The sequence below is a fragment of the Trachurus trachurus genome (assembly GCF_905171665.1).
Source record: "Trachurus trachurus genome assembly, chromosome: 19".
In the NCBI taxonomy this organism is placed as follows: Eukaryota; Metazoa; Chordata; class Actinopteri; order Carangiformes; family Carangidae; genus Trachurus; species Trachurus trachurus.
Window position 1 is genome coordinate 24,736,732 of NC_139913.1, and position 23,155 is coordinate 24,759,886.

At 40.5% G+C, this 23,155-nt stretch overlaps 1 protein-coding gene across 1 annotated transcript; it reads right to left on the reverse strand.

The window, feature by feature from the left end:
• Positions 1-1,372: 1,372 nt before the first annotated feature.
• nhlrc2 (NHL repeat containing 2) lies at positions 1,373-22,947 on the reverse strand. Its single transcript, XM_083994039.1, has 12 exons — positions 22,778-22,947; positions 20,677-20,829; positions 16,576-16,625; positions 13,469-13,874; positions 12,297-12,418; positions 12,075-12,204; positions 9,003-9,096; positions 8,474-8,705; positions 6,118-6,240; positions 5,683-5,892; positions 5,291-5,504; positions 1,373-2,702 (listed from the first exon to the last, which is right to left on the reverse strand). Exons 1-12 carry the CDS (start codon positions 22,938-22,940, stop codon positions 2,440-2,442), a joined length of 2,160 nt encoding a protein of 719 aa, XP_083850165.1. The 5' UTR covers positions 22,941-22,947; the 3' UTR covers positions 1,373-2,439.
• Positions 22,948-23,155: the final 208 nt, after the last annotated feature.

Sequence of the window (23,155 nt, forward strand, 5' to 3'; positions counted from 1 at the left end):
TCAACAGGGAGTCTGTCATCTGAGGTCAGCTCACATGTAACCTGGCTCTGTGACAGATTTATGAGCGAACAAGCTCATTAGCGAAGCTTCTGATAATATCTCACATAGCAGAGCTGCAGCCTTCCACTTTATTAATGCATTAATTGTGGTTCTGCAGAGTGACCTGAATCACAAAGGCAGGAAATATGCAAAGATGAATATGAGAATAAAACTAAAGAATGTCTTTTTCATATGAGACCTCACCTTCTTATCAAAGCACACACACAAACCAGAATATTAAAAATGATTTATTAGGTTTTTTCTTATTGCTGTGCTGCATCTTAAAGTGCAGAATACAAGTATATGTATTAATAAGGAACCCTTGAAGACAAAAGCATGCCAAGATGTGCCTGAAAGTACAGTACAAAGAGGAAACACAAGTGAGATCTAGAAAACACAATCGGGACCTTAATGTCCACCAGTAGCCACTCAAGCTCATCACTGTTCATTAAGAAAATGCCAGAGGGAGCACAGAGAAGAGAAAACACACTGGCAAAACATTTGCAGTTCATTTGAAGAAAAAAAAATCTGGGAACAAAACACAAATATGTTGTTATTGCTTCTGATACAGTCAAAGTGTCATCGGTCCACCATTCATTCTGTAACGCCGCTTTTCCAAGGCACTTGGGCCGAGCAATCCAAACCAAATAAAAAAACAGTCCGACAAACACAATTACGTTATAAGGCATGATGACAGCGATGACAATCAAAACACTCTACGGCTCATTTCTGACAACAGCTCATAACTTTGAAAACCAATAAGGGAAACTGACAATAACAACTGCCACATTATAATATAACATTACACAACAAAACCCCCACCTCTTACAGTGTCTCATCAAATGGTTAAATCATCTCTTTCATATTATGTTCCCTTTGTGGGGGAGTAATGATGTATATAAATATAAATGCCTGGGTTTAATAAGACTTTGTTTTCTTAGTACAACATCCCATAGTGCACAGAGCCAAACAATGATCATTTGCCGTTATCAGTTAGAGAGGTCACTTCTCCTTATCAGTAACAGGCACTTTATTCATGACTTACACAACAGCCACACTTCACCATCTGAATTAAAAGGGCTCCTTGTGTCATAAATAAACATATTGTAAAGTGTATTCAGTCCATAGACTGAGGAAAGCTTTAAGCTATGGCTGCAAACTTTATGACTCTGTAAACAACTACCACTACTCATGCTCAGTCACATGTAGACCAATATTTATGAAAGCTTAATCGAAGCGCCTGAAGGCACCGTCAGACCGGCTGTAAACTTGACTAACCACACACATATGTATACACATGGAGATATATTATTTTTTTAAAGCATAATGGACATCTTAAATATACAGTATAACAGACACTAAAGAATGTGAGTCTGCATAGATCATTTATCATAAAGATTCATTTCTGTCCTTTTCCACTCGCTACTTTTTTCCCTGGACTGAGATTAAAGAAAAGTTTCCCTCTTGGGATTTCAATATCGTATTCTTAAGAAGCTGTCCGTAACTCACCATTAGCATTCAAAAGCATCGCTTGGCCGAGCAAAGCTAGAATAAAACATCTTTCTCTGGGTCTGAATCCAAAATCAGCTCCAATGAAGTGTCTCATTTTTTATTCCTTCTCTTCAATTACTCGAGGGACTGGGAAAAAGTTCTTGAACAATTCTTAAGAGAAATGGTTTCAAATGCAAACAGAAGGCTTCCGATAATTTCTTTTTTTTTTGCATCTTGGAAATTCACGTCCATCTGCCGGTTCAGGAGAAAATGTGAGGCTAATTGGAGGTTTTGGCTTTTACATCATTTTTAATATCTGCGAGAATTTTAAATCCTCCACAATTTTAAAAGACAGAAAGTCTGTTTGTCACCAGCCGCACCATCATTATTTCTTAGTCATTCATTAAATCCACAGAAATGTACAACATTTTAGTGTTAAAATTTTAAAGTCTGATGAAAAAGACAGTGTTTTTAGTTTTTTTATAATGGCGACTGTTTTCTTTCACTCGGCAGGACAACCTGTCCTCTGCATATATTATTATATAGTTACTATACTATACTTCAGGCTGCAGTTGTGTTTGCTGTACTGCCTTTTAGAAGATGCATGTGAATGCATCTGTTTGCGTTCCTATCAATAACTGTCCAGCACAGTCAAGGACATTGCAGCACTGATACATTATATTTCGGGGAGAAGCTTTTTCTGAGTAGTTTGAAATGAAATTCTGCTGAAAATCAGGTTTGTGTGAAATACATTTTTGTCAAAAGAGAAGTGACCCTGTCAGAAACAATCTGTACTTTTTTCTTCTACCTCTTCCAGAACAACGGACAAAACATGTGATGGAGTTAAACTGAGATCCGAACCAAAATTGCGCTGCAACGGCACAAAAAGTGGAGACGAGAAATGAAGCCTTAAAAGGCATGAGTTGTTGCCACGGTGACCTCTTTCTCTCCTTGATTGGGACTTATTTGAAGAGGCTGAGTGAAAGCCGCTGCTTTCATCATACAGGCGTTACCTGCTTCCATGCAGTAGTACACCCACACCCCTACAGTGAGGCTCGGAGTGCTGCTCGCTTCCTTTAGAACAGCTGGAAGTTTGGTTGAGATGGAGAGGGGCTTCGACAGATCCAGAATGTCGCCAGTAACCACCTCACCGTCTAACAGCCACTCATTACCTGTGAAAAACAGGGGGAAAAAATCAATAGTCTGAATTACTCTGGCTAATTGAAAAATAAACAACTGCCTAACTGTGCTAAATGACCCTAACGTTCATGAGGTGATTCACATAAAACAAGACCCAGATCATTCACACAGCTCATTTTCCAAAAGCGCAGATGAGTTTATATGGAAATGTCTGCCTGACATCTACATGTATTGTTGAGCGCAGCAATGTGCATTCTGCCTGCTAGACTGTCTCCAGCCTGAGCATTGCACTAAAGCACTGCTAAATGGAGTAGGCCAATATACAGTATTACCCCCAAAACCACATAACCCCACTGAATCAGATGAAGTGAGGGAGAGGACGTGAATTTTTCTGAAACAAAAAGGGGGATATTTATAGAAACAAATACTCATCATGAGACGGGAGCAGTGAAAGATAAATGGCAGCCGAAAAGAAATGGCTCAAGCTTCAACTGTGAGAAAATATTATTATGCCAGGGAGACCGTCAAATCCATGCCAGCGGTGATTAATGAAGCTGGTGCCTAACGTGAAATCCCAGGGAAGCCATTTCTAAAAAGCCACTAAAAAACAATTTAGATCTGGCGTGCACTTCTAACTTGATCCATTAAAATTCCTGCCTCTGCCGTGATCTGATCGGCATAAGTCTAGACCGGGTATAATCGGACAGCAGAGGATCACGTAACATAGCCTGGTAGCTAATTATGTGAACCAAGGCATGTCGTCTTATCAAAAGGCTCTAAAAATAGTCTGCTGATATCTCTGACTGCATGCTGCATCACTCACAATGATGGAAACACTTTTGTTCCAAACCTAATGAACAGACCATCAACCATCACTAACATGATATCTCTAATCACTTCACACTTGATCCGAGGGTCAGTCTGCTGTTGATTACAAACTGAGAGCACCAGGCGAAGCCTTTCTATAGATTGTGGCAGTAAATATCATACAGTATATTAAATCATCCATACCCATGTAGAAGCTTGTTGCTGCTTTAAAAAGACTGATCTGTTTTTCCATCCCTCAACTGGAAACTATAAATCTCATGTGTGGGCCGGATGAGTGTGGATCCACTTGTTGTACAATGAGAACAACATGAAGGTTAAGCATCATTCACTTGCATTTTTTTTGTTTGACAGAATCGTGGATCACTCACTGAAATAAAGCTTAGTGGGAGAGGTTGAGAGGCTCAATCAGAATGAGGTCATTATTAAATGTAGAGAACAAGATAGGTCACAGCTAGAAATCATTTTAACAAAGCAGGCCATTGAAACTAAATTAAACAACAGCAACATGATTTAGATTTTAACATGCCTTGGTTAACATGAGTTTAGACAACTGAGGACACCAATGCATTTCCTAAAGAGCAGCCAATTTCTGAGGTGTGGAAATGGGATTTGTCTGTTACTTCCTCAACTGTCCTCTTACTTAAATCCCCGCACTTCCCCCCAATAAACCTTTTCCAGCAGGTATTTGTCAGGTCTTTGTCAAATACTGGAGTCTTTTCAGAATGGACCATCAACAAAGCCCTCCTCCTGAACAGTGACTGTCCAATCAGAGCCTGCTAGGCTAGCAGCCGCCTGAGTAGGCACAACAGCCTTGTCTAGCTTTGGGTTTATGCACATGTTAAAGCAGCGTGGGACTGTAGCAAGAGTTCTGAACCCGTGCAAAAAACACAAGATTGAAAGTGTAAGAAATGTCATAAATTGGTGTTTGCTTTTAACATTAGCTGAAAAATTAGCATGCTAGCATCTAAATTGTTGTCATACGGTCAGCTTTGCTTTGAAACACAAAAACCAAACATGGATAGCCTTAGTGTTTTAGCATGATACATGCTAACAATACATGTAGCCAAAACATAGAATGGAAAACCTACTATAAGCTAATGATTTTAAGATAGCTAGGTTAGCGAGCTACAATACAAACACTGGGACAGTAAAACTAGCTAGAGTCGCCAGAATTGAACACAATATTTCAAAAATGACTAGGGCTGGGCCAAAAAAAATCAATTTTTATATTAATTGCGATTTTTTAAAATTATTTTCTAAATTTACGGGGAGGACGACCAATCTTTATTGTACGATCATGTATTCTGTGCCATTACACTCGACAAAGTCAAACCGGCCTGTTGTGTTCGTTTGTTCACAGATATCTATGTGAACAAACGAACACAACAGACAAACTGATGTGATGTGTGTATTGTTTTTGTAATTATGACTTATGATGTATTATCAAGTCTTTGGTTCAACCTGCTCTTGTTTAAGGAAAGAAAATCACAATAATTGAAATATAAAATTGGTAAAATCGAATCGCAATACTTGTTTAATCAGAATTGCAATTTAAATCGAATCGGGACCCAAAAATCGTTAGAGAATCTAATCGGCACAAAAGCATATCGGCCCAGCCCTAAAAATGACTAATTTAACTTCTGTATTACTGAATAGAAAATGATGACAGTGGCTTGGCCAACCCTAACACGATGCCATTTGAAGGTATGAAGTCAGATATACCTTCTGGGATGAGGCTGAATAAAACATTTTGGAGCATGACATTGGTCACTGTGATTGAACTGTGTCTCACCGTCGGCTGACAGGGCCCAGGAGCTCGGGGCCTCTGCGGTGAGCCTGGTTCCTTCTGGAAGGGACAGCGTGAGTGACAGGATGAAAGTCTGGCCCGGAGACACTGCTACTGGTGGCAACGCTTTCCTGACAGCTGATTTAGGAAGCGTGGGGGCTTTGGCAGGAGCTGAGAGCTTGGTGGGTACCGAGTCTGTGCAGTCCATGGAAATAGGAAACTGGAGAGAGGAGAGAAATTTGGCTGTTTGGATTAGATAGGAGCAGGGAGAAAGCTGTTGAGACTTAATCTGTCCTGTCTTTGTAATCTTTTACCCAAACTCTTCTAGTACAAGAGGAGTGTCAGCGTTTCAGGGCACATTAATTACACAAACACACACACGCACACACATATCTAACCAGTGAGACAGTCTTGGAGTCGAGGTCCAGCATTTTGATTTGGTGGTTGTTGGTATCAGCCACGTAGAGAAGCTTCCCGTTGTCGCCCACACAGATTCCTCCGGGTTCGTTAAAGCAGGATTTGATCAACTCGGGGCCTGTAGTGTCTCCGGCTTCCCCTGTCCCTGCTAATGTGCTACACTGCTTTGTCTTTGGATCCACCACCTTGATCTGAATCACACAGGCAAATAGACACAATCAAATAAAATAACAGGGTTATTAAATTAAAGGAAAAAGGCCAAACCCTGTATGTTCACAGTATGGTGCAAGATCAAAAGGAGATACCAGCTTTGTACATCCACTCATCAACGTAAAGAAAGCCCTTATGACGACAGAAGCTTCAAATGTGAGCACAATGCAGCTTTGAACTGAAGCCTTGTGACATGCAACAGTTACCTTGTGGTTGTAGGAGTCGGCCACATAGAGCAGGCTTTGTTTGGGAGCCCAGGCAACACCGAGAGGATGCTGCAGCTTGGCGTCCACCCCTTTTCCGTCTAAATCCCCGAAAGCAAAGAGGTTCTGGTTCAGAGAGGATAAAAAAACGTTCAGAGGAGATCGAATGAAGATAAAAACACGTACAAATGCCCAAACTGCAACTTGTGACCCCCTGTGTTTCAGCTCAGCCCGGGTCAGAGTACAGTCTAACCAATCTAAATTTGTGAACCGCCTATAACCAAACTTAAAACATAATCATCATGAAGAAAGACTTTCATCTGAAAAATACAAGCTGAACCCTTTTCTATAGACTACAAATGATCAGTTTCTATTAGATGATAACTTGGAATGAAAACATGAAAGAAAAATTGGCTTCATTATCTTGAGAGTTTCTGAATAATTCATACAGGAACAGTAAGACAAGAAATATAAGGCCATATTTGTATGAACCACCAGGAATATAACAATATCTTTAAATTGCAATGGCTGCTGTGGCAAAAAAATAGTTGGATGAGTCATTTTGGAGAAGTTAGAGAGATGTACAATAACATTGATGATAAATGCCATTAAGATATCACAAAGTGAAGCGTTTTCTAATTACGTGGAAGAAATTGTTTTTTAAAGTTGATTATTTGTGGGATATTTTCAGAAAATTATAAGAAAATGAAGTGAAAACAGTTTTAGCGCGACAGATTGTTTCAGGCCAACACGAATCAATAACTAGTTGGTGAGAAATAAGGATGAATTAAAATAAATAGCTTTTAATGCTGCATCACATCGATAAATAAAAGTCGCATGATTGTCTGCGCTCCACTGACTCTGCACAGCTGCAGCATTCACTACAATGGCAACTTCAAAAAAGAAAAGAGTTTCTGCACCAACACACCGAGGCCAAGGTGTTCACCCTCACTGCAGGAGCGTGCCCTCTGTTTCAGACTGTGACACAGCAGAAATGCATTCGGTGGATGTTGGGAAACAGTGCACTGTCTGTATAAACATGTCTACTGTTGTTTTCATTTGGAAAAACACAAGCAGATGATAAAAAAGGGTTTAGAGTAATAGCTCCACATTAGGAATTAGCCTCTTTTGCAAAAGTTAGATGAAGGGTTCAAAATCCCTCTCATGGCTGTTGGATGGATTTGAGCATATAGCCAGCAGCTAGTTAACTATTCAAGAAAGGAAAGAGGGGGTAAACAGCCAGCCTGGCTCTGTCTGATGGTGACATCATCCTACCACCACCTGTAAAGGTGTAAAAACAAAAAATATGTAGATGCTCTGCTGAAGGTCACGCAACCGACTGAGAAACAATCCAGCAACATCCCCCTGTGAAAGCTCAACTTCTTATACTTAGGAGTTTTGTTTTTGTATGAATTGGTTCGCTTTAGGGTTAGGGGGCAGGCACATGCAGGCTGCTGCTGCTGCTGCTGCTGCTGCTGCTGCTGCTGCTGCTGCTAAGATAACTGACTGCTGGCTGTGGCTTAATGAGAATGGGAATGATCCAGTAATGACCAGATACAATGCATGCTGATGTAAATGTAGTGCCGTTCAAAGTGCAGACATCAGATGTACATTTACTTGTAAAAGCTTTAATCCTGTTTAAGGTTTTATGTTTCATTGTCTCAGTTAAATGGCTAAAATGTCTACAGGCAGCGGAGCGTGCAGTGTATTAATGGATTTTGCTGGCTCGGTGCCATGTTGAATAAACTGTATATGACTCTCCAGTTAATTACTCTCTATCCTCATGGGTGACCACAAGCTGCAGAGCTCTTGGGACTTTCCAAAAATACACCAAAGAACACAGGAATAAAACAACCGCAACAGCGAGGCTGTGAGGACATGAAAGTGCGACCAAAAATTGTTTTTTTGGCCTTTGGATCAACAACAAACAAGAAAGACTGTGTTTATTTATGGCTTTTTTCAAAATCGATATTTTCTATCTATAGAGAAACGGCCCTGAAAGCCTGTGGTGTCCACGAGTCCAGAATAGTGTCAGTGTTTCTGTGCATGAGAGGATTTTCAAATCTGATCTGGGAATGAACTTTTCATTTTCTCTGTCATTATGTTTGAGATGCTGTTTGTTGTTATTGTCTTTAGTATTAATAATAATAATAATAATAATAATAATAATAATAATAATAATAATAATAATAATAATAATAATAATAATAATAATAATAATAATAATAATAGTAACAAACCACGTTATATCCCAATTATAAACAAATAAATGAAGAAGGTATCTAATAAAAAAAATCCACCCTTTGAAGAACAAAATGAGGCATCATCTAGACATCTGTCCATCAGCTGCTGTACTCACCATTGGATCTCTCTCTCCGCCCACCAGCAGCTTGACGCCTCCGTCCTTGAGCGCTAGCGTGCGGACGGTGCTGCTTTCACTGTCGGCCACAAACAGGCATCTCCAGGGCTCCTCTGGGGCCAGAGCCAGGCCTGAGGGCTGGGCGAAGCTGGCCTTGTGGGGGTAGGAGTTGTTTCGGTTCTCCTCGTTGCCGCTGCCTGCCCATCGCACGCACGTCCCCGCCTTCGACTCACTGTTTATGTTGCAGAGTAGAAGATAAAGACCAAATGAGCCCAGATTATGGCTAAATTAGTTCTAGACATAGACATGGCTTCTTTAATGATGCTACACTTTTTTTTCTCAAAGTGGACATCCGCTCCACTGGACATTTGTATAACATCATTTCATTGACTAGCCACACATAGATAAAACAAGTTTATGGGCAGAGGCAGGTATACTATGTCTTTATCTGCTCGTAATTCTTTTCATCCTTGGCTTTTGACCGTTCTTCTTGCCAGGTGGACATGGTGGTCTTGTACCAGTCTCTCACCTTCCTTTGGGCAGAGTCCCATCTTCTAGGAACAAAGCCCAGATCTGGTGGGTCCCTGCCATGGCTATCCACAGCACGTTATCTTCAACACCGCCTACACATGCAAATGAAACACACATATGTGAACACACAAAAACACTGGTTAAGACTGATTAGAGAGAGAGACTAGAATCAGGAAGCCTGTGTCACAGCTTCTGGTAGTCTACCTGACACATCAGGCAAAATCTACAAGTTACTTATATTCGCTTAACACATGAAAATCTCTTTCAGCTTTTTGTTAAAAAAAAAAAAAAAAAATTCACGTGCCTGAAAGATAAATTCATTCATAATTCAGAGATGCAGCGACACAGGTTGAAATGACAGCACGCTGTCTGTCAACACCCATTTGCCACCTCAGACGCACTCAGCAGAGACAACACTGCCATGATAATGGTTACACAACCCTTACAGGCATGCAGCTTCTCAGTTGGATTTTGAATGCAGCGCAGAGCTCAGAGCTCAGAGCTCAGAGCTCAGCCGTTCTCCATCACATCTGCTGGACTGTCAGGAACATTGGACATCTGACTCAACGACAGCCTCCATCACTCTATCACTGTATAGTTGAAAAGGTGTAGCGTCCTCCTGGTTCGGTCAGTTTAATTATTCATGCTCGCGGTGAATAAATCATGAATATGCAACGAGTGTTTGGATGTGGAGCATGTTAGCAGAGTTAAAGGTCTGATGCCACATCCTCGGACCATGTGGCCACGTTCCACAGCAGCAGGTTGTGTCATCCATCAGCCTGTGCAGGAAATGTGACTAAGACGGATTACCTCCTGCTCCCAGACCTGCTGCAACTGTTACACTACATATTGGTGCTAATGGCAAAAACAAATGACTATATGACTTATCAATCATTTAATTACCCTACCTCTAAAATGTAAACACAACCTGTTGATGAGTACAGGCAAAAAAAACAACCCCCTCTGACCTTCAGCTGGTGTTTGCTATCAGTTCCTACACAGTGTCACAAGGACGGAACAACACATGCTCCAAGTTGACTTCAAACACAGCCGAAGCTTTTCACAACATCTGAGGCTTGAAGAGGCGACTGAAAGTAAACACTGGCACCTGACGCAAGAAGCTGTAAGACCAACAGACAATAATCTAAAATAAATGTCCTCTGAAATCCTTCACCACTGTAAAGTGACATACTGTAGCTCTGAAATGGAAACTAAGAAGCTACTCTGTGGCAATTAACACTTACTCACACTTACAATTAACTCACTTACAATTAACTCACTTACAATGGCTTATATTAAAGGTGAATAATATTAATAAATTAACACAAATTTTAGGATAATTATCAACTTGAAACATATATAAGGCAGTTCAAGTACAACAACAACCATGTATTCAACACGAGGGCCAATGGGTGCAAGGAGCCTATTGTTTTTGGAAAGATCATTATTAACAGGCTCGAGCGGATCTTCTTCTTTTAACCTATAAAGCTTTGAACGGACTTGCACCTCTGTATTTATCTCAACTACTCACTCCCTACACTCTGTCACGTCCTCTTCCTTCTCTTGGTTCGAACCTCCTGGTCATTCCATCAATCAATAAAAAGTCAGCTGGTGGTAGGGCCTTCTCTTACCGTGCTCCTTTTTTATGGAACGGCCTCCCACAAGATATCAGAGACGCTACATCCACCGCAATTTTTTAAATCCCGTCTTAAAACATACCTTTTTACCCAATACTTTGATTAAACTAACTAATTTTAGCATTTTCCTCTGGTGTTTTACTATTGTAAACAAACTTTTAACTGTTTTATCCTTTTCCTCTGGTGTTTTTTCTAATGTTTTTTTTTATGATTTGTTGTTATTACTGTACTTGTTTTTATTGGAAAGTGTATCGAGACCATGTACCATGGTGATTTTGCATTTTAAATAATGAATTGATTGAATATTCTGCTGGAAAACTGATTTCTGTGGAGATTTGCAAGCTTGAAAACATGTGAAAATTTGCATGTGGCGGAAAGCGAGGAAAACTTCCCCTTTTAACTGAAGTTGTTTGCACTATTGTCAAAACAAAGGAACACAATACAGTCCTGAGTGAGGGGGTGTACATACAAACTGTGTGAAGGATCTGCTGTGTATGAAAACCATCTTGTGCTGACTGATTTTAAATCTGTAGTCTGAACTTTTTCGGATAAGAAGGCTTGATGGAAACACAAGATATACACGTAACATTCAGACATAAAAGGTCTAAAAGATACAAAAATAACAGTTTGAAAAAAAAGCTTTCCACTTAAGATGAAAAAAAAAAGTCTGGCAAATATTCAAAAAAGATCAATAATAAAAGAACTCCAAATGCCCAAGGCTAAATAATAAAAGCATGGTATAAAGAGGGACTGATGATTGATTCTGAAGCAGCGGCCTTAGATTACTTTGTGAGAATATGGACAACCTTATCAGAAAGTAGAGGTAGAAGAGGAATTTGTAAAAGAGGCTTATTGATTATCCCCCCATGACTTAGATAAATTAAAAAAGTATCTTCCAGTAACATAATCAGCCCTTTCAGTTCTTTGAACATCTATCTCTGTGGATCCCTTGTGCCCTGATGTCTTTTCTATTCAATCAGCTTCAGGAACACTGTCTGAAAAACTAAGGACTTGGATGTTAATGACTATTTGTCCAGTAAATTGCTTATGAAGGGCTGCTTTAAAAAACAAACTAACTCTTTTCTTTTGCAGCTCAGGATAGACACTTCAAGAAGAGGAAGCATTTGGAAGGTGAATCATGTCAGGCTTTGAAGCCGCACGACTTGATAACTAACTGAATGTACAAAGTGGAAACAGTGTCTCTGAAGGTGTGATCACACCACATCTCTTCAAAGGGGGCGAGATGCAATCACTTCCTGTTTACTTCCCTGTCACCTCCATCTGCCTGAACTCAGAATGACCCATCAGCGCCGAGCCGTCTGAGGGGAGGGGCCGACGGCTACCTCAGGAAGCAGGTGAAGGTGAAAGTGAGGAAAGATGATAATAGTCAGAAATGTCGTCCCTTGTGTTCTGCTCTGCACCTCGAAACTCACCTGCAGTGCCGAGCGTCACATCCCAAGGGGAGCTGATTGGCTGCTGAGGTCCCATGGCCCCGCCCTCTTTGTCTGTGCCTTGAACGCCCACACCAGCCAGAGTGCTGACTCTTCCCTCTAACAGGTCGATCTGATACACGGACACAAACAGACAGCCATGAATGTGAAGAGAGTCACTGAGGAATAAACACAGCTTTTTAAAGAGACAATAGCGGGCGCTACCTTCCGGATCAGGTGGTTTTCTGTGTCGGCCACGTACACGGTGTCTCTTTTAAAGGCCACACCCTGAGGGGAGCTGAAAGAAGCTTCAGACAAGTCGCCATCATGCCTCCCGCTGTCAGGCCCTGAAAGAGAAGTGATGATACCATGAACATTATGAAGACGTCACATGGATTACACCTCCGTCCTAACAGAATCTCCACTTTTCCAATACTAAACCAGTGGCTCAGAGCTCATTCTGAACATAATGCACTGTGCATCCTCTGCATCTCTGACAACAAACTGACAGTTTTAATGTTTCATATAGATCCTCTCTGTCATCCTCTCTGCTGAGAGTCCTCCCAGGACATTTCTGCATCTCATGTTCAGATATTTAACATTTATTTTGTGGCTGGTACCCACCAAATGAACTGAGCAATTTTAATCATTCCCTCATGTAGCGTACTCGAGAGCTGAAGTTTGTTTTCACTGCTTAGATGATTAGTAGAGAAAAGAAACAGATTTGATAAATGGTTTTTTACTCATTCACAGTATATTTACTGACATATTTGCGCATTTACAACTGGAGCAGCAGTTGTCTTTAATTTCCATAAGTGGATCAATTATTTACTTCATAACTGGTTTATTTGATCTAAAGTGCTCACACTGTAAATAAAGTCACGACCCTCTGAACCAAAGCTCAGAGTCAGCTCATGTAGACAAAACAACCAGTGACATAATAAACTTTTACTCTTCCGCCTGCTTTGAAATTCATCTTTATGCCCATATAAATATTCTTTATGCATAACGATGAGGTCAACCCACAAAAATAAAAACAAATCTTGTGTTTGGTTTTTTTCCCCTCATTTTGTCCACACTCAGGTCAGTGCCAAGTTCCCAGAGTGCACTTGTCCCTGCTGCTGCCAACCTCTCTGCTGGTCTGGGGACAGCACAGACAACCATGTGGCTCCTCTGAGGGTTGTTGAGACATGTGAGTTATCTAAAAATATTAATATTGCTTAGATTTTTGTTGTTTTAATTTGTGCACAAGCTTACTCTCAGCAAATAACAAGATTAAAACAATATCTCAATTTTAAATGAACACATTTTAACGAAGATTTATGTCCTTATTTGAAAATAGCACAGACTGGAGGTGTGAGGATCTGTGTGTCTCTGTCCTGGATCCTGCTTCTTACCTCCTATGACATGTAACAGCTGACCGGTAGAGGACACCACCAGAACCCGGTGATGCCCGGTGTCTGCTATGGCCAGTCTCTTCTTGCTGTCGTCCATGGCCACCTTCCCAGGAAAAGACAGAATGGTGGGAGGCAGGGAGTCTCTGTACAGCCTGATGCCCACTGTGTGAGGCTGCAGCAGGCCCTGCTGCCCGTAGTGGTGCAGGGCGCCGTCAGTAAAAAGCATCATCCTGTCACGGTGGCCTTCGCCCACGAGGGAGAAGAGCAGGTTGCCTCGTGGCCCCAGCAGAACCAACGTGGGCCAGCAGGACACCTCCAGGTCCTGCCAGAGCCGCGCCTCGCCGTCGTTCACCACTGGGTGGATGATGTCATAGCGGAGGACAGCGCTACGGACGTTGGCCAGGACCTTTGAAGGGTTGGTATAAAAACACAGAGGGAACTCTTAGAATTGAATCCCTTACAAAGGTCTTTAATCTCAAAGGTTTACAGTTCTATCCAATCATATGATGATCATTTACCCATCAAAACAAGGGAGACTTGGGAGCGTGAGTTGGGGTTGGTCTTTGATGAAGACTGGTGGGAATCTGCACTGAAGGTCATTCACAAAACCTCTATTTGTGCCCGCCTGACCCTCATACAGTTTAAACTTGTATTTAGATGCCATTATTCGAAGACTAAGTTGGCACAGATTTTCCCAGATACAGTATGGTAGATGTCTGTGACAGATGAGGAGGCACATCCTGCAATCTTACGCATGTGTGTTTCGCATGTTTTTTTTGTCTTTTGGCAAATTTACTTCAACACCATGTCTAAGGTATTTTCAATAACTATTCACATTTCACCACACATTGGCATTTTTGGTCTTCCGGATGACTATACCCTATATTCTACTAAAGAATTGGAAGTAATAGCTTTTACCTCACTAACTGCTAAACGCCACCTCCTTCTGAATTGGAAATCCACAACTGCTCCCTCCAGTACACAATGGATTAAAGAGGTTATGTACTTTTTGAAAATTGAAAAAATTAGATATTCAAGGGGGAACTTGAGCAAATTCTACAATAAATGGCAACCGTTTATGGACTTTTTTGCAACGATGTAACCCCCCCCCCCCCCCCCCCACACACACACACACACACACACACACACACACACACACACACAAACACAATTCTAAATCCAAGGGTGTATACAAACATGTTTAATGCTGACACCAATGTACCATGTAAGTGCCTTTGTTATTCTTGTATACACATTAAAGGGATAGTTCACCCAAAATTCAAATTTCACTCATTATCTACTCACCCTCATGTCAACTAAGAGCTGTGAGAATTTTCAGAGTCCTCCGTTCCTTCTCTGAGTTACGGGGGGGTCTGCGCAGCAGTATTTGTCCATATAATGGTTGTGAATGGACACCACGTTTCTTCGTCCAAAAAGACACACCAAAAAACATCCAAATACCTCCATACTGCTCGTCTGTAATGTCCCTCTTGTATTGAAGCCCCGACATGAGAAATTGTTCCGCCGGTCAATGTAAATCACGTGAGATTTGCACTGACACAGGAAGAGCAGTGAACTGAGACACTGGGAGCTTCCGCTACAAACAAGCTTAAAATATAGACTTATTTAATTTTTTTCGGAACAATTTCTCATGTCGGGGCTTCAATACAAGAGGGACATTACATATGAGCAGCATGGAGGTATTTGGATGTTTTTTGGTGTGTCTTTTTGGACGAAGAAACGTGGTGTCCATTCACAACCATTATATGGACAAATACTGCTGCGCGGACCCCCCCGTAACTCAGAGAAGGAACGGAGGACTCTGAAAATTCTCACAGCTCTTAGTTGACATGAGGGTGAGTAGATAATGAGTGAAATTTGAATTTTGGGTGAACTATCCCTTTAATAAAAAATATGAAACAGAAAAACACACAGGAGCTATGGATTACTCATCAATTAAATGTTTTTATAACTAATGAATCAATTAATACATTAATAAGAGTTCCCGAATATTCAGTTTATTTAATGTAATAAATGGTTAAATAATAAAGATGTTAGCGGGATATTGATTTTCTTTCTAATTATGAAATATTAAACAAATCCTTTCAATGACTACATCCTCATATTTTCATTGGACGCCTCAGCCTCAAAATGAAGCCAATTAACAAACTCATATTCTCTGTGAGAATGTGGAAATCTCTTCATTAAATTAAGGAATTAATGTTCTTCTGTCTACTGAGCTCATTTATAGTAATGAAAACTGTTACTCAAACTGAGAACCAAGATAATAATCTGCTGTTTCATAACAACATTGAAACTTCTTGTTATTTTGCAGCAAAAAAACAAACAAAAAACAAAATATGCAAATCTTTATTTTAAATGTGTAGAATGGAAATGTTCCCACATCCCCTCTAATACCCGCCCCCCGCCCCCCACTCCCCAATATCTTTATCCATCTTCTTCCACTTCTCTCACTAACAAGCATGAAAAGCAGTATGTGCGTCAGGCATGTTTTTCATGACTTCACGGGCTCAAGTCCAAACAGATATTTGTGCAAAACTTGAAGGGGTTTCCCTGAGGACTTTGTGAGGTATTATGTTCACAAGGCCAAAAGAACTGATCTTTGACCACCCAAGACTAATCCATTCACCTCTGGGTCCAAGTGAATGTTGCTAAATGAAAAAGTCAAGTCAAGGCAATTAGAGATCTCTTGTGTCCACGACAAAAGGACGTATAGACAATCTGAAAACAATTTGACTCTGGCTCTGGACGTCAGCGGTGCTGAGGCATATGAAGGTCAGGCTGTCAGGGTCAGGAGATGCTCTAAACATATTTTCTGGTCTTAGTGAAAATTGAAAAATACTGCTATGATAATTCTGATGATTATGCTCGTACACTGTTGTAACATCACAGATACTTTCCCTCTTTAGGGATTTTGCTTGAAGAAAAACTGCTTCTTGTTGACTAAAGATTGTCTTGCATCATATCCAAATTTAACAGTTTTGCCAAAATGGCACATTTACTGGAAGTTTGTTGTTATGAAAATGCATAAAGAAAATAAATCCTTCTCAAAGGCAAAATAATGCTGTGCAATTAAAACCACTTACCTTTTCATTGGGGAATTTGGCAGAGTGCACACCAATCACAACCAGCCCATCTGAGAGAGAGAAAGAAACAAACATAACAAAACACTAAGTGATTTGACTAAGACAATTATCAGAGTGAATCCTGACATTATTATTATTTTTTGATTTCCAACACGTGATTTAGCTTTTTCAGCTTTGTTCCTTCATATAAAACATCCACAGTCCAATGGCAGCAATGAAACACAAAGAAACTGTTCATCTATTAACCGAACATAACAAATATCTCAGTAAAATCTTCCCTCTAAATCACGTTGTCAACCAGTTGCATAAGCCTGATCAATAACAAGTTAACACAAGACACAAGCACCACACACACGTACACATGGATGCAGTGGCTGCTTGTGTGAAGTGAGGTAACATGTGATTCGCTACTGAAAACCGCTGAATATCTTAGACAAATCTCTCTCAGATATAATATTATATAAAATCATATCACTGAGCTCTCAGTGAGGTTCCTGGAATTTTTTTTACTGCCTCAAAGCTTTTTATGAGTTTCTTAGTGATTTCTCAGTAGTCCTCAAAGTCAACTAACACTATAAACTGTCTGGTTTACCGGTGTTATGCAACTGAATGGGCGAAAACTGTGGAAAATACATGTTTCTGATGCCCCTCTTTGAACCCACGATTTGTGGTACTAACAAAAGTGGCCTCACACGGTCTCAATACGTTTCCTTCCTGTTTCCCTATCAGTGCAAGGCTCTGTTGTGAAACAGTTACTTTTATGCTCACGTCGTCAAAACCCGACAATACTGTTTACAAAAAAAGTAGGACTGGAACGACAGAAATGTCAAAACTACACACAATGCTTTACTCACATTGAACCGAGGTTGACAGCTTCTGGAAAATATAGGTTATGTAATACACATACAAACAAAATTAAAGAATTTAAAGAATTGCACACCTGCCTAAATAAAACAAATATTCTACTTTTCTATTGGTAGTCCCTGACAATAAACATTTACATTCAATACAACTGCTTTGAGTGTCATTATGATGTTTTTGAAAATGACCACAAAGGCAGAAAAGACCAGACTCATGTGTGTGTGATTTCTCATATTCATATCCATTTTCAGCTTTTCATATTGCGAGCAGTTTGGCCAGCTCTAAATAAAGGTAGCGTCAGGCAGGCAGAACAATAGGTGATAAAAGCTTCAAAAAAAGAGAATAATATGCAAATCTAGGGAATTAAGGAACAGACAGAATTTAGTACATTGAGGGCAGTCATTAAAAATAGTGACTAAAATTGGTTTCCCATTTACTGAGGCCTTCAAATGAGATAAACTCAGAAAACAAAATGCATAATTTTGAAAAACAATTTAAAATCTGTTTCTTTTTATCATCAAGAAAATGCATATATTCACTCTAATTTAGTTGACTTTGTTGCAGAATATGGGGAAAAAGCTTATATCTTCATTTCAATTTTATAATTTTTGGCTCATGACATTGCATGCTATTTTGGAGAGCAAACAAAAGCCCTCAGTCCTCCATAAATGGACCCCACAGGACACTTCCTCAACAGAAGTAAAAGCACACAACTCCAAACCTTCAAACCCGGCAGCGCGGCAGCGCGGCCTGCAGTGCATGTCGTCATCCCCCGTCTCTGCCAAGCGCTATAGTACTGGGACAGATTGGAGTGACGATGGGTGGGTGGCGGGGTGGACTGTGGGAGTGACTGGACAGGGTGGCTCCCACACCTCACTGACCAGAGCAGCAAACAGAATGTACCCATAGCCGTGCCAAAGATAAGGCAAGTATGATAATGTGCAGTGGCACTACAGTGTGTGTGTGTGTTCTGGGTCCTGCATCGCTCACGACTGTATTACAAGCGGCACAGCTTCCTCAGATGATCCCTTGAAGCAGTGGGAGGGAGCCGAGCTGCAGCCGGTCCGATGTGACTCTGCTTTACATGGAGCGTACAGTGAGCTGCAGCAGGGTACAGTCATGGGCCAACGTCCTCACTGACACTGCAGCTCGGAAATATTTTTAGTCACTGTCTCTTCACAGCTGAGATAAGAGCCTTCATACTCACAGAACAGAGGAGGACAAGTTGATGTACTACACTTTTTCCTGCCCTGGTGAACCTACACGTCCCCATGACACAGCACCACATAATAAGGTACTGGTGGACTGTATTCCCTCAGTAAGACCTGCCAGGCTGCTCCCTCCTGCAGGGCCCACTCTACCTGTAGTCTGCCTTAATGACTAGGCTACATCTTAAAAATGCAGTCTGGCAGATGCATCTGCACATTTAAAGGGATAGTTCACCCAAGATTCAAATTTCACTCAATATCTACTCACCCTCATGTCGACTAAGAGCTGTGAGAATTTTCAGAGTCCTCCATGCCTTCTCTGAGTTACAGGGGTTCGTGCAGCAGTATTTGTCCATATAATGGTTGTCAATGGAGACCAACTTTCTTCGTCCAAAAAGACACACCAAAAAACATCCAAATACCTCCATACTGCTCGTCTGTAATGTCCCTCTTGTATTGAAGCCCCGACATGAGAAATTGTTCCGCCGGACAGTGCAAATCACGCGAGATTTGCACTGACACAGGAAGAGCAGTGAACCGAGACACTGGGAGCTTCCGCTACAAACAACCTTAAAATACAAACTTTTTTTTTTTTTCGGAACAATTTCTCATGTCAGAGGACTCTGAAAATTCTCACAGCTCTTAGTCGACATGAGGGCAAGTAGATAATGAGTGAAATTTGAATTTTGGGTGAACTATCCCTTTAATAATTCTGCAGTACAGGAATAACACTTTATTCAAAACTTATACAAGTCATTATTTAGTTTTACCAACTTAAAAAAAATAATAAGCCATGCATTTAATAAGATGGGAAATGAAGTGGTAACTCACCGGAGGAAGACCATTTCTTAATTAGCTCACATTTAACCACAGCTATGGTTAACAAGCTCTGGACAGCAACCAGTCATTTCTTTGTTTGCAGACACTGGGAACAGTTTCTCCTAATTAAGCAAAGCCTGCGAGCTCCACTACGAGACGCAGATTGTGTTGTAACTTCATTACAATCTGCTGCAGTCTTTCAGAGATCAAAGCCTATCCACTGACATGAGGGTGTGTGATTGAAATTCACAATGGACAGGCTTAACATTCACACACGACAATTTAATTTTACCCAGTTTGGTGAAATTACAATAACATGAGGTACCACAGTTTTCTTCAGCCAAATGACTTAGAGTAGACCAACGTGACCAGTCGTGCTTTCCAACTGGTAACAGCATCAGATCATTTCATGTGATAATTCATTCATGATTCGTGATGAGAATTGCTTCTCATAATTTTGACTGTGTGGTGATGTGTAATCCATTTGTGGAGGACAGTTAGGATTGGTCTATTTCTCTAAATCATACAGATCTATTTATTCCTGAGCTTAAAGGGATAGTTCAACATTTTGGCAAATTGGCCCATTGCCATAATCCCTATAGTCATAGCAGTAGGTTTGTTACCTTTAATTGTAGGTGCAAGCTATTTTTAGAAGCGAGTTGCTCAGAGCTACGCTACGGAGGCTCATGGGATTTATTGGTTTCCCTCATCAAACTCAAATCAATGTGTATCAAATACACAATCCAACAACTCCACAACGCTCTGGTGGACAAGTTGTGACCTGCACATTCACCACACTATGAGATAATAACAGAACGTTACCAGACAGAGTTGTTTTCGAGGCAAATGCAGAGACTGCTTGCCGAAAAACTGCGCCCGACAGCAATGCGCATCAGCGGTTTAGCATGAATTTACCTCGAAAACAACTCTGTCTGGTAACGTTCTGTTATTATCTCAAAACGTGGTGAATGTGCAGGTCACAACTTGTCCATCAGAGCGTTTTGGAGTTGTTGGATTGTGTATTTGATGAGTTTGACCAGGGAAACCAACCAAGAAATTATGCACGGACAATTAAAGGTAACAAACCTAGGACTATAGAGATTATGGCAATGGGCCAATTTGCCAAAATGTTGAACTATCCCTTTAACCCAGCTATATAGAGCCAGGGAGTCTCCCCCAGGATCACCATAACCCCCTGGGATGAGATCCGTACCTTTAACAGAGTGCTTCTCCTCCAGCTGGTGCAGGTCAGGCAGGATGTGCATGCAGTTGATGCAGCAGTAAGTGAAGAAGTCCAGCAGCACCACTTTGCCAGCCAGCTCCTTGTTCAGAGACAGAGGCCCCTCCGTGTTCAGCCATTCCAAGCCTGGAGCGAATCACAGAGTGGAAATAAATGACGCTGTCATCTTATTAATTATGTTTAGTCACAGTGTAGGCAAGCGCTTTACGGTGCCCATCACAGTCCTCGGAGGGTAATGGTAGTCATCACAATATACCTAAGGGTTAAATCTGTCTCAGGCCTCACACAGCAATCATGTCACATGGGGGAAAAGAGTTGGACAACGTGATGGATCAAAGCATTCACTTGGAAATACTCAGAGCTTTAGAAGCCTTATGAAGTTATCAAATACCAGAAATAAATTAAAGCTCATGTCTGATGAAGTTTTTTCACTCTTACCTCACATGCACTTTGAATATTATACTGCCTGTTTGCGATACTTGTGCAGCTGCTTAGCTTTGAAATGTCCACTTTGAAAAATGATCCTTAATCTCAGCAGCACTTGACCTGGTTAACCCAAGGTTAAAGTTACAGCGTTGTCCCTTTTTTTTCCATCTTCAAGAATGATGTATGCACAGCAGGAGAAAAACAGGAGAAAGAAGAAATAGCTCCACTGATTTCAAAGTCTGAAGATGTTATCTGTTAAAGAGAGTGTTTGCACATGGTGCACAAAATGGGGCATGTACTGTACTGTGTGCTTTGCTTTACACACAATCCCTTTCTTATTCTACTTAAACTGGGCTATGTGAAGAAGAGATTAAGGCATGGAGGAAAACTTGTATATTGTACACTATATTTTAAGGTATAAAACTGTATGAATAGCAATGATTACCCTTTGACTGTTTCGCAGCTCTGGAAATTTAAAAACAAATTCAACACATTGTGTATTCAGACCTGTTGTCTGTTGGGTATCCTCAGTTTGAGTCAAGGAAAACCGTAACACTACAAAATTCAACATTTTAGATCAGCGTTCGTTATACATTTTTGATATCTTCACCTGAGAGGTTGAGGACCCAGTTATTGTCCCATAAAGCCCTGTTTAACAGGCTGGTTGACGTACAACTGTAGATCACCATCTACTGGTGCTACGGGATACTGCCAACATGTGTCATTCCCAAAAAGAGGATTCAGCCTGCCAGTATCCTCACATTCATAATCTATAACTTTATATCATTCTCTATTTTGCCAATCATAGATAGATATAGGCTAGCAGCTATAATATAACTGTCATAAGTATGTTGTTGATGCTATTGTTTTAAAAATGGGAAAAACACTAAGTAGTTTTGATGAAGTCTGATATCTTATAATGATAAATGAATAGAAAACACACATAGATGAAGAAAACAGCACATTATTTTGTGTCATCTTGCAGTATTTAGATTTAGATTTAGATTATTTAGACTGGTGTATGAATGATTACAACTGATTGATGATTTTGTGTTGCAATACCCACTCCATCAACGATTAGGCTACTATTACAAGTGAAGTCACTTTGTGAAGTAAAGTACACTGATCTGCTATTTTAAAGACTGCTATTATTGACAAATCAGTGCTGTACAGTTGTTGCTGGGTGAGATCAGGCTAGTTTTAACTGGTTCAACCCTTCCTAATCAGGGATCATTCTGACCCCTCCCAGTAGAGTCCACAAATAAGTCTGAGGGATATGTGAAAATGGGAGAGGAAAGAAGACATTTCTGTCCATTGTTTTAAATATCATAACTGTCACTGAAATGAAACCGTGTGAGATGAGTGTTGTCTTGTTTTTTGTTTTGTTTTGTTTTGTTTTAGCTTATCTTGAGTTTTTAATGTACAATCTGAGATAACTGGAGAGGTAAACTGCACAATATTTCCATATGAAATGTAGTGGAGTAAGAAAAAAACGTGTTTTTTAAGTATAAAAATGACAAAAGACATGTTTTCCCCCATCAGCACACTAGAAAACCTAACGTTGCACTGAGGCGTGTAATGACATGCCATGACAGCAAACTCTGCTGGATCAGCTGGTGTACAGGAAGAGGGCTAAACATGGACTAACCCGTCTGGAAATCCGGTATCTTCAGGTCTTCTTTCTCGTCTAGTTTTTTCAAATACTGGAGCACCAGATTTTCCTTCTCCTGGGTCGTCGTAGCTTCTTCTAGGGCGATATCCAGCTGACTTTGAATAGGAAATAAAGTAGAGAGGCTGCACCGGGACGCCATGTTTCTATCAACAACCAGCCCGTTAAGTAAATCCACCACGTAGATTCATGCGTCTAGAAATAATCCTTAATATAATTTAACACGAATTCTTTGCTTTAACTTCAAACATATTCATGAAGGAAATTACGGATAAATTATCGTATGAATGTTTCTGTATTTATTCAGGGGCTATGTAGAAAATAATTCTTTCAAGATTTGTGGAAAGTGCTGCTGTG

Bases quoted from the DNA above. Each gene is read 5' to 3' on its own strand.
- nhlrc2 (XM_083994039.1), bottom strand. From the start codon at position 22,940: ATGGCGTCCCGGTGCAGCCTCTCTACTTTATTTCCTATTCAAAGTCAG. The intron at 12,419-13,468 runs GTAAGAAGCAGG...CTTCTCTTTCAG, and splicing joins GCTGTTACATGTCATAGGAG to GGCCTGACAGCGGGAGGCAT. The intron at 12,205-12,296 runs GTAGCGCCCGCT...TCCGTGTATCAG, and splicing joins AAAACCACCTGATCCGGAAG to ATCGACCTGTTAGAGGGAAG.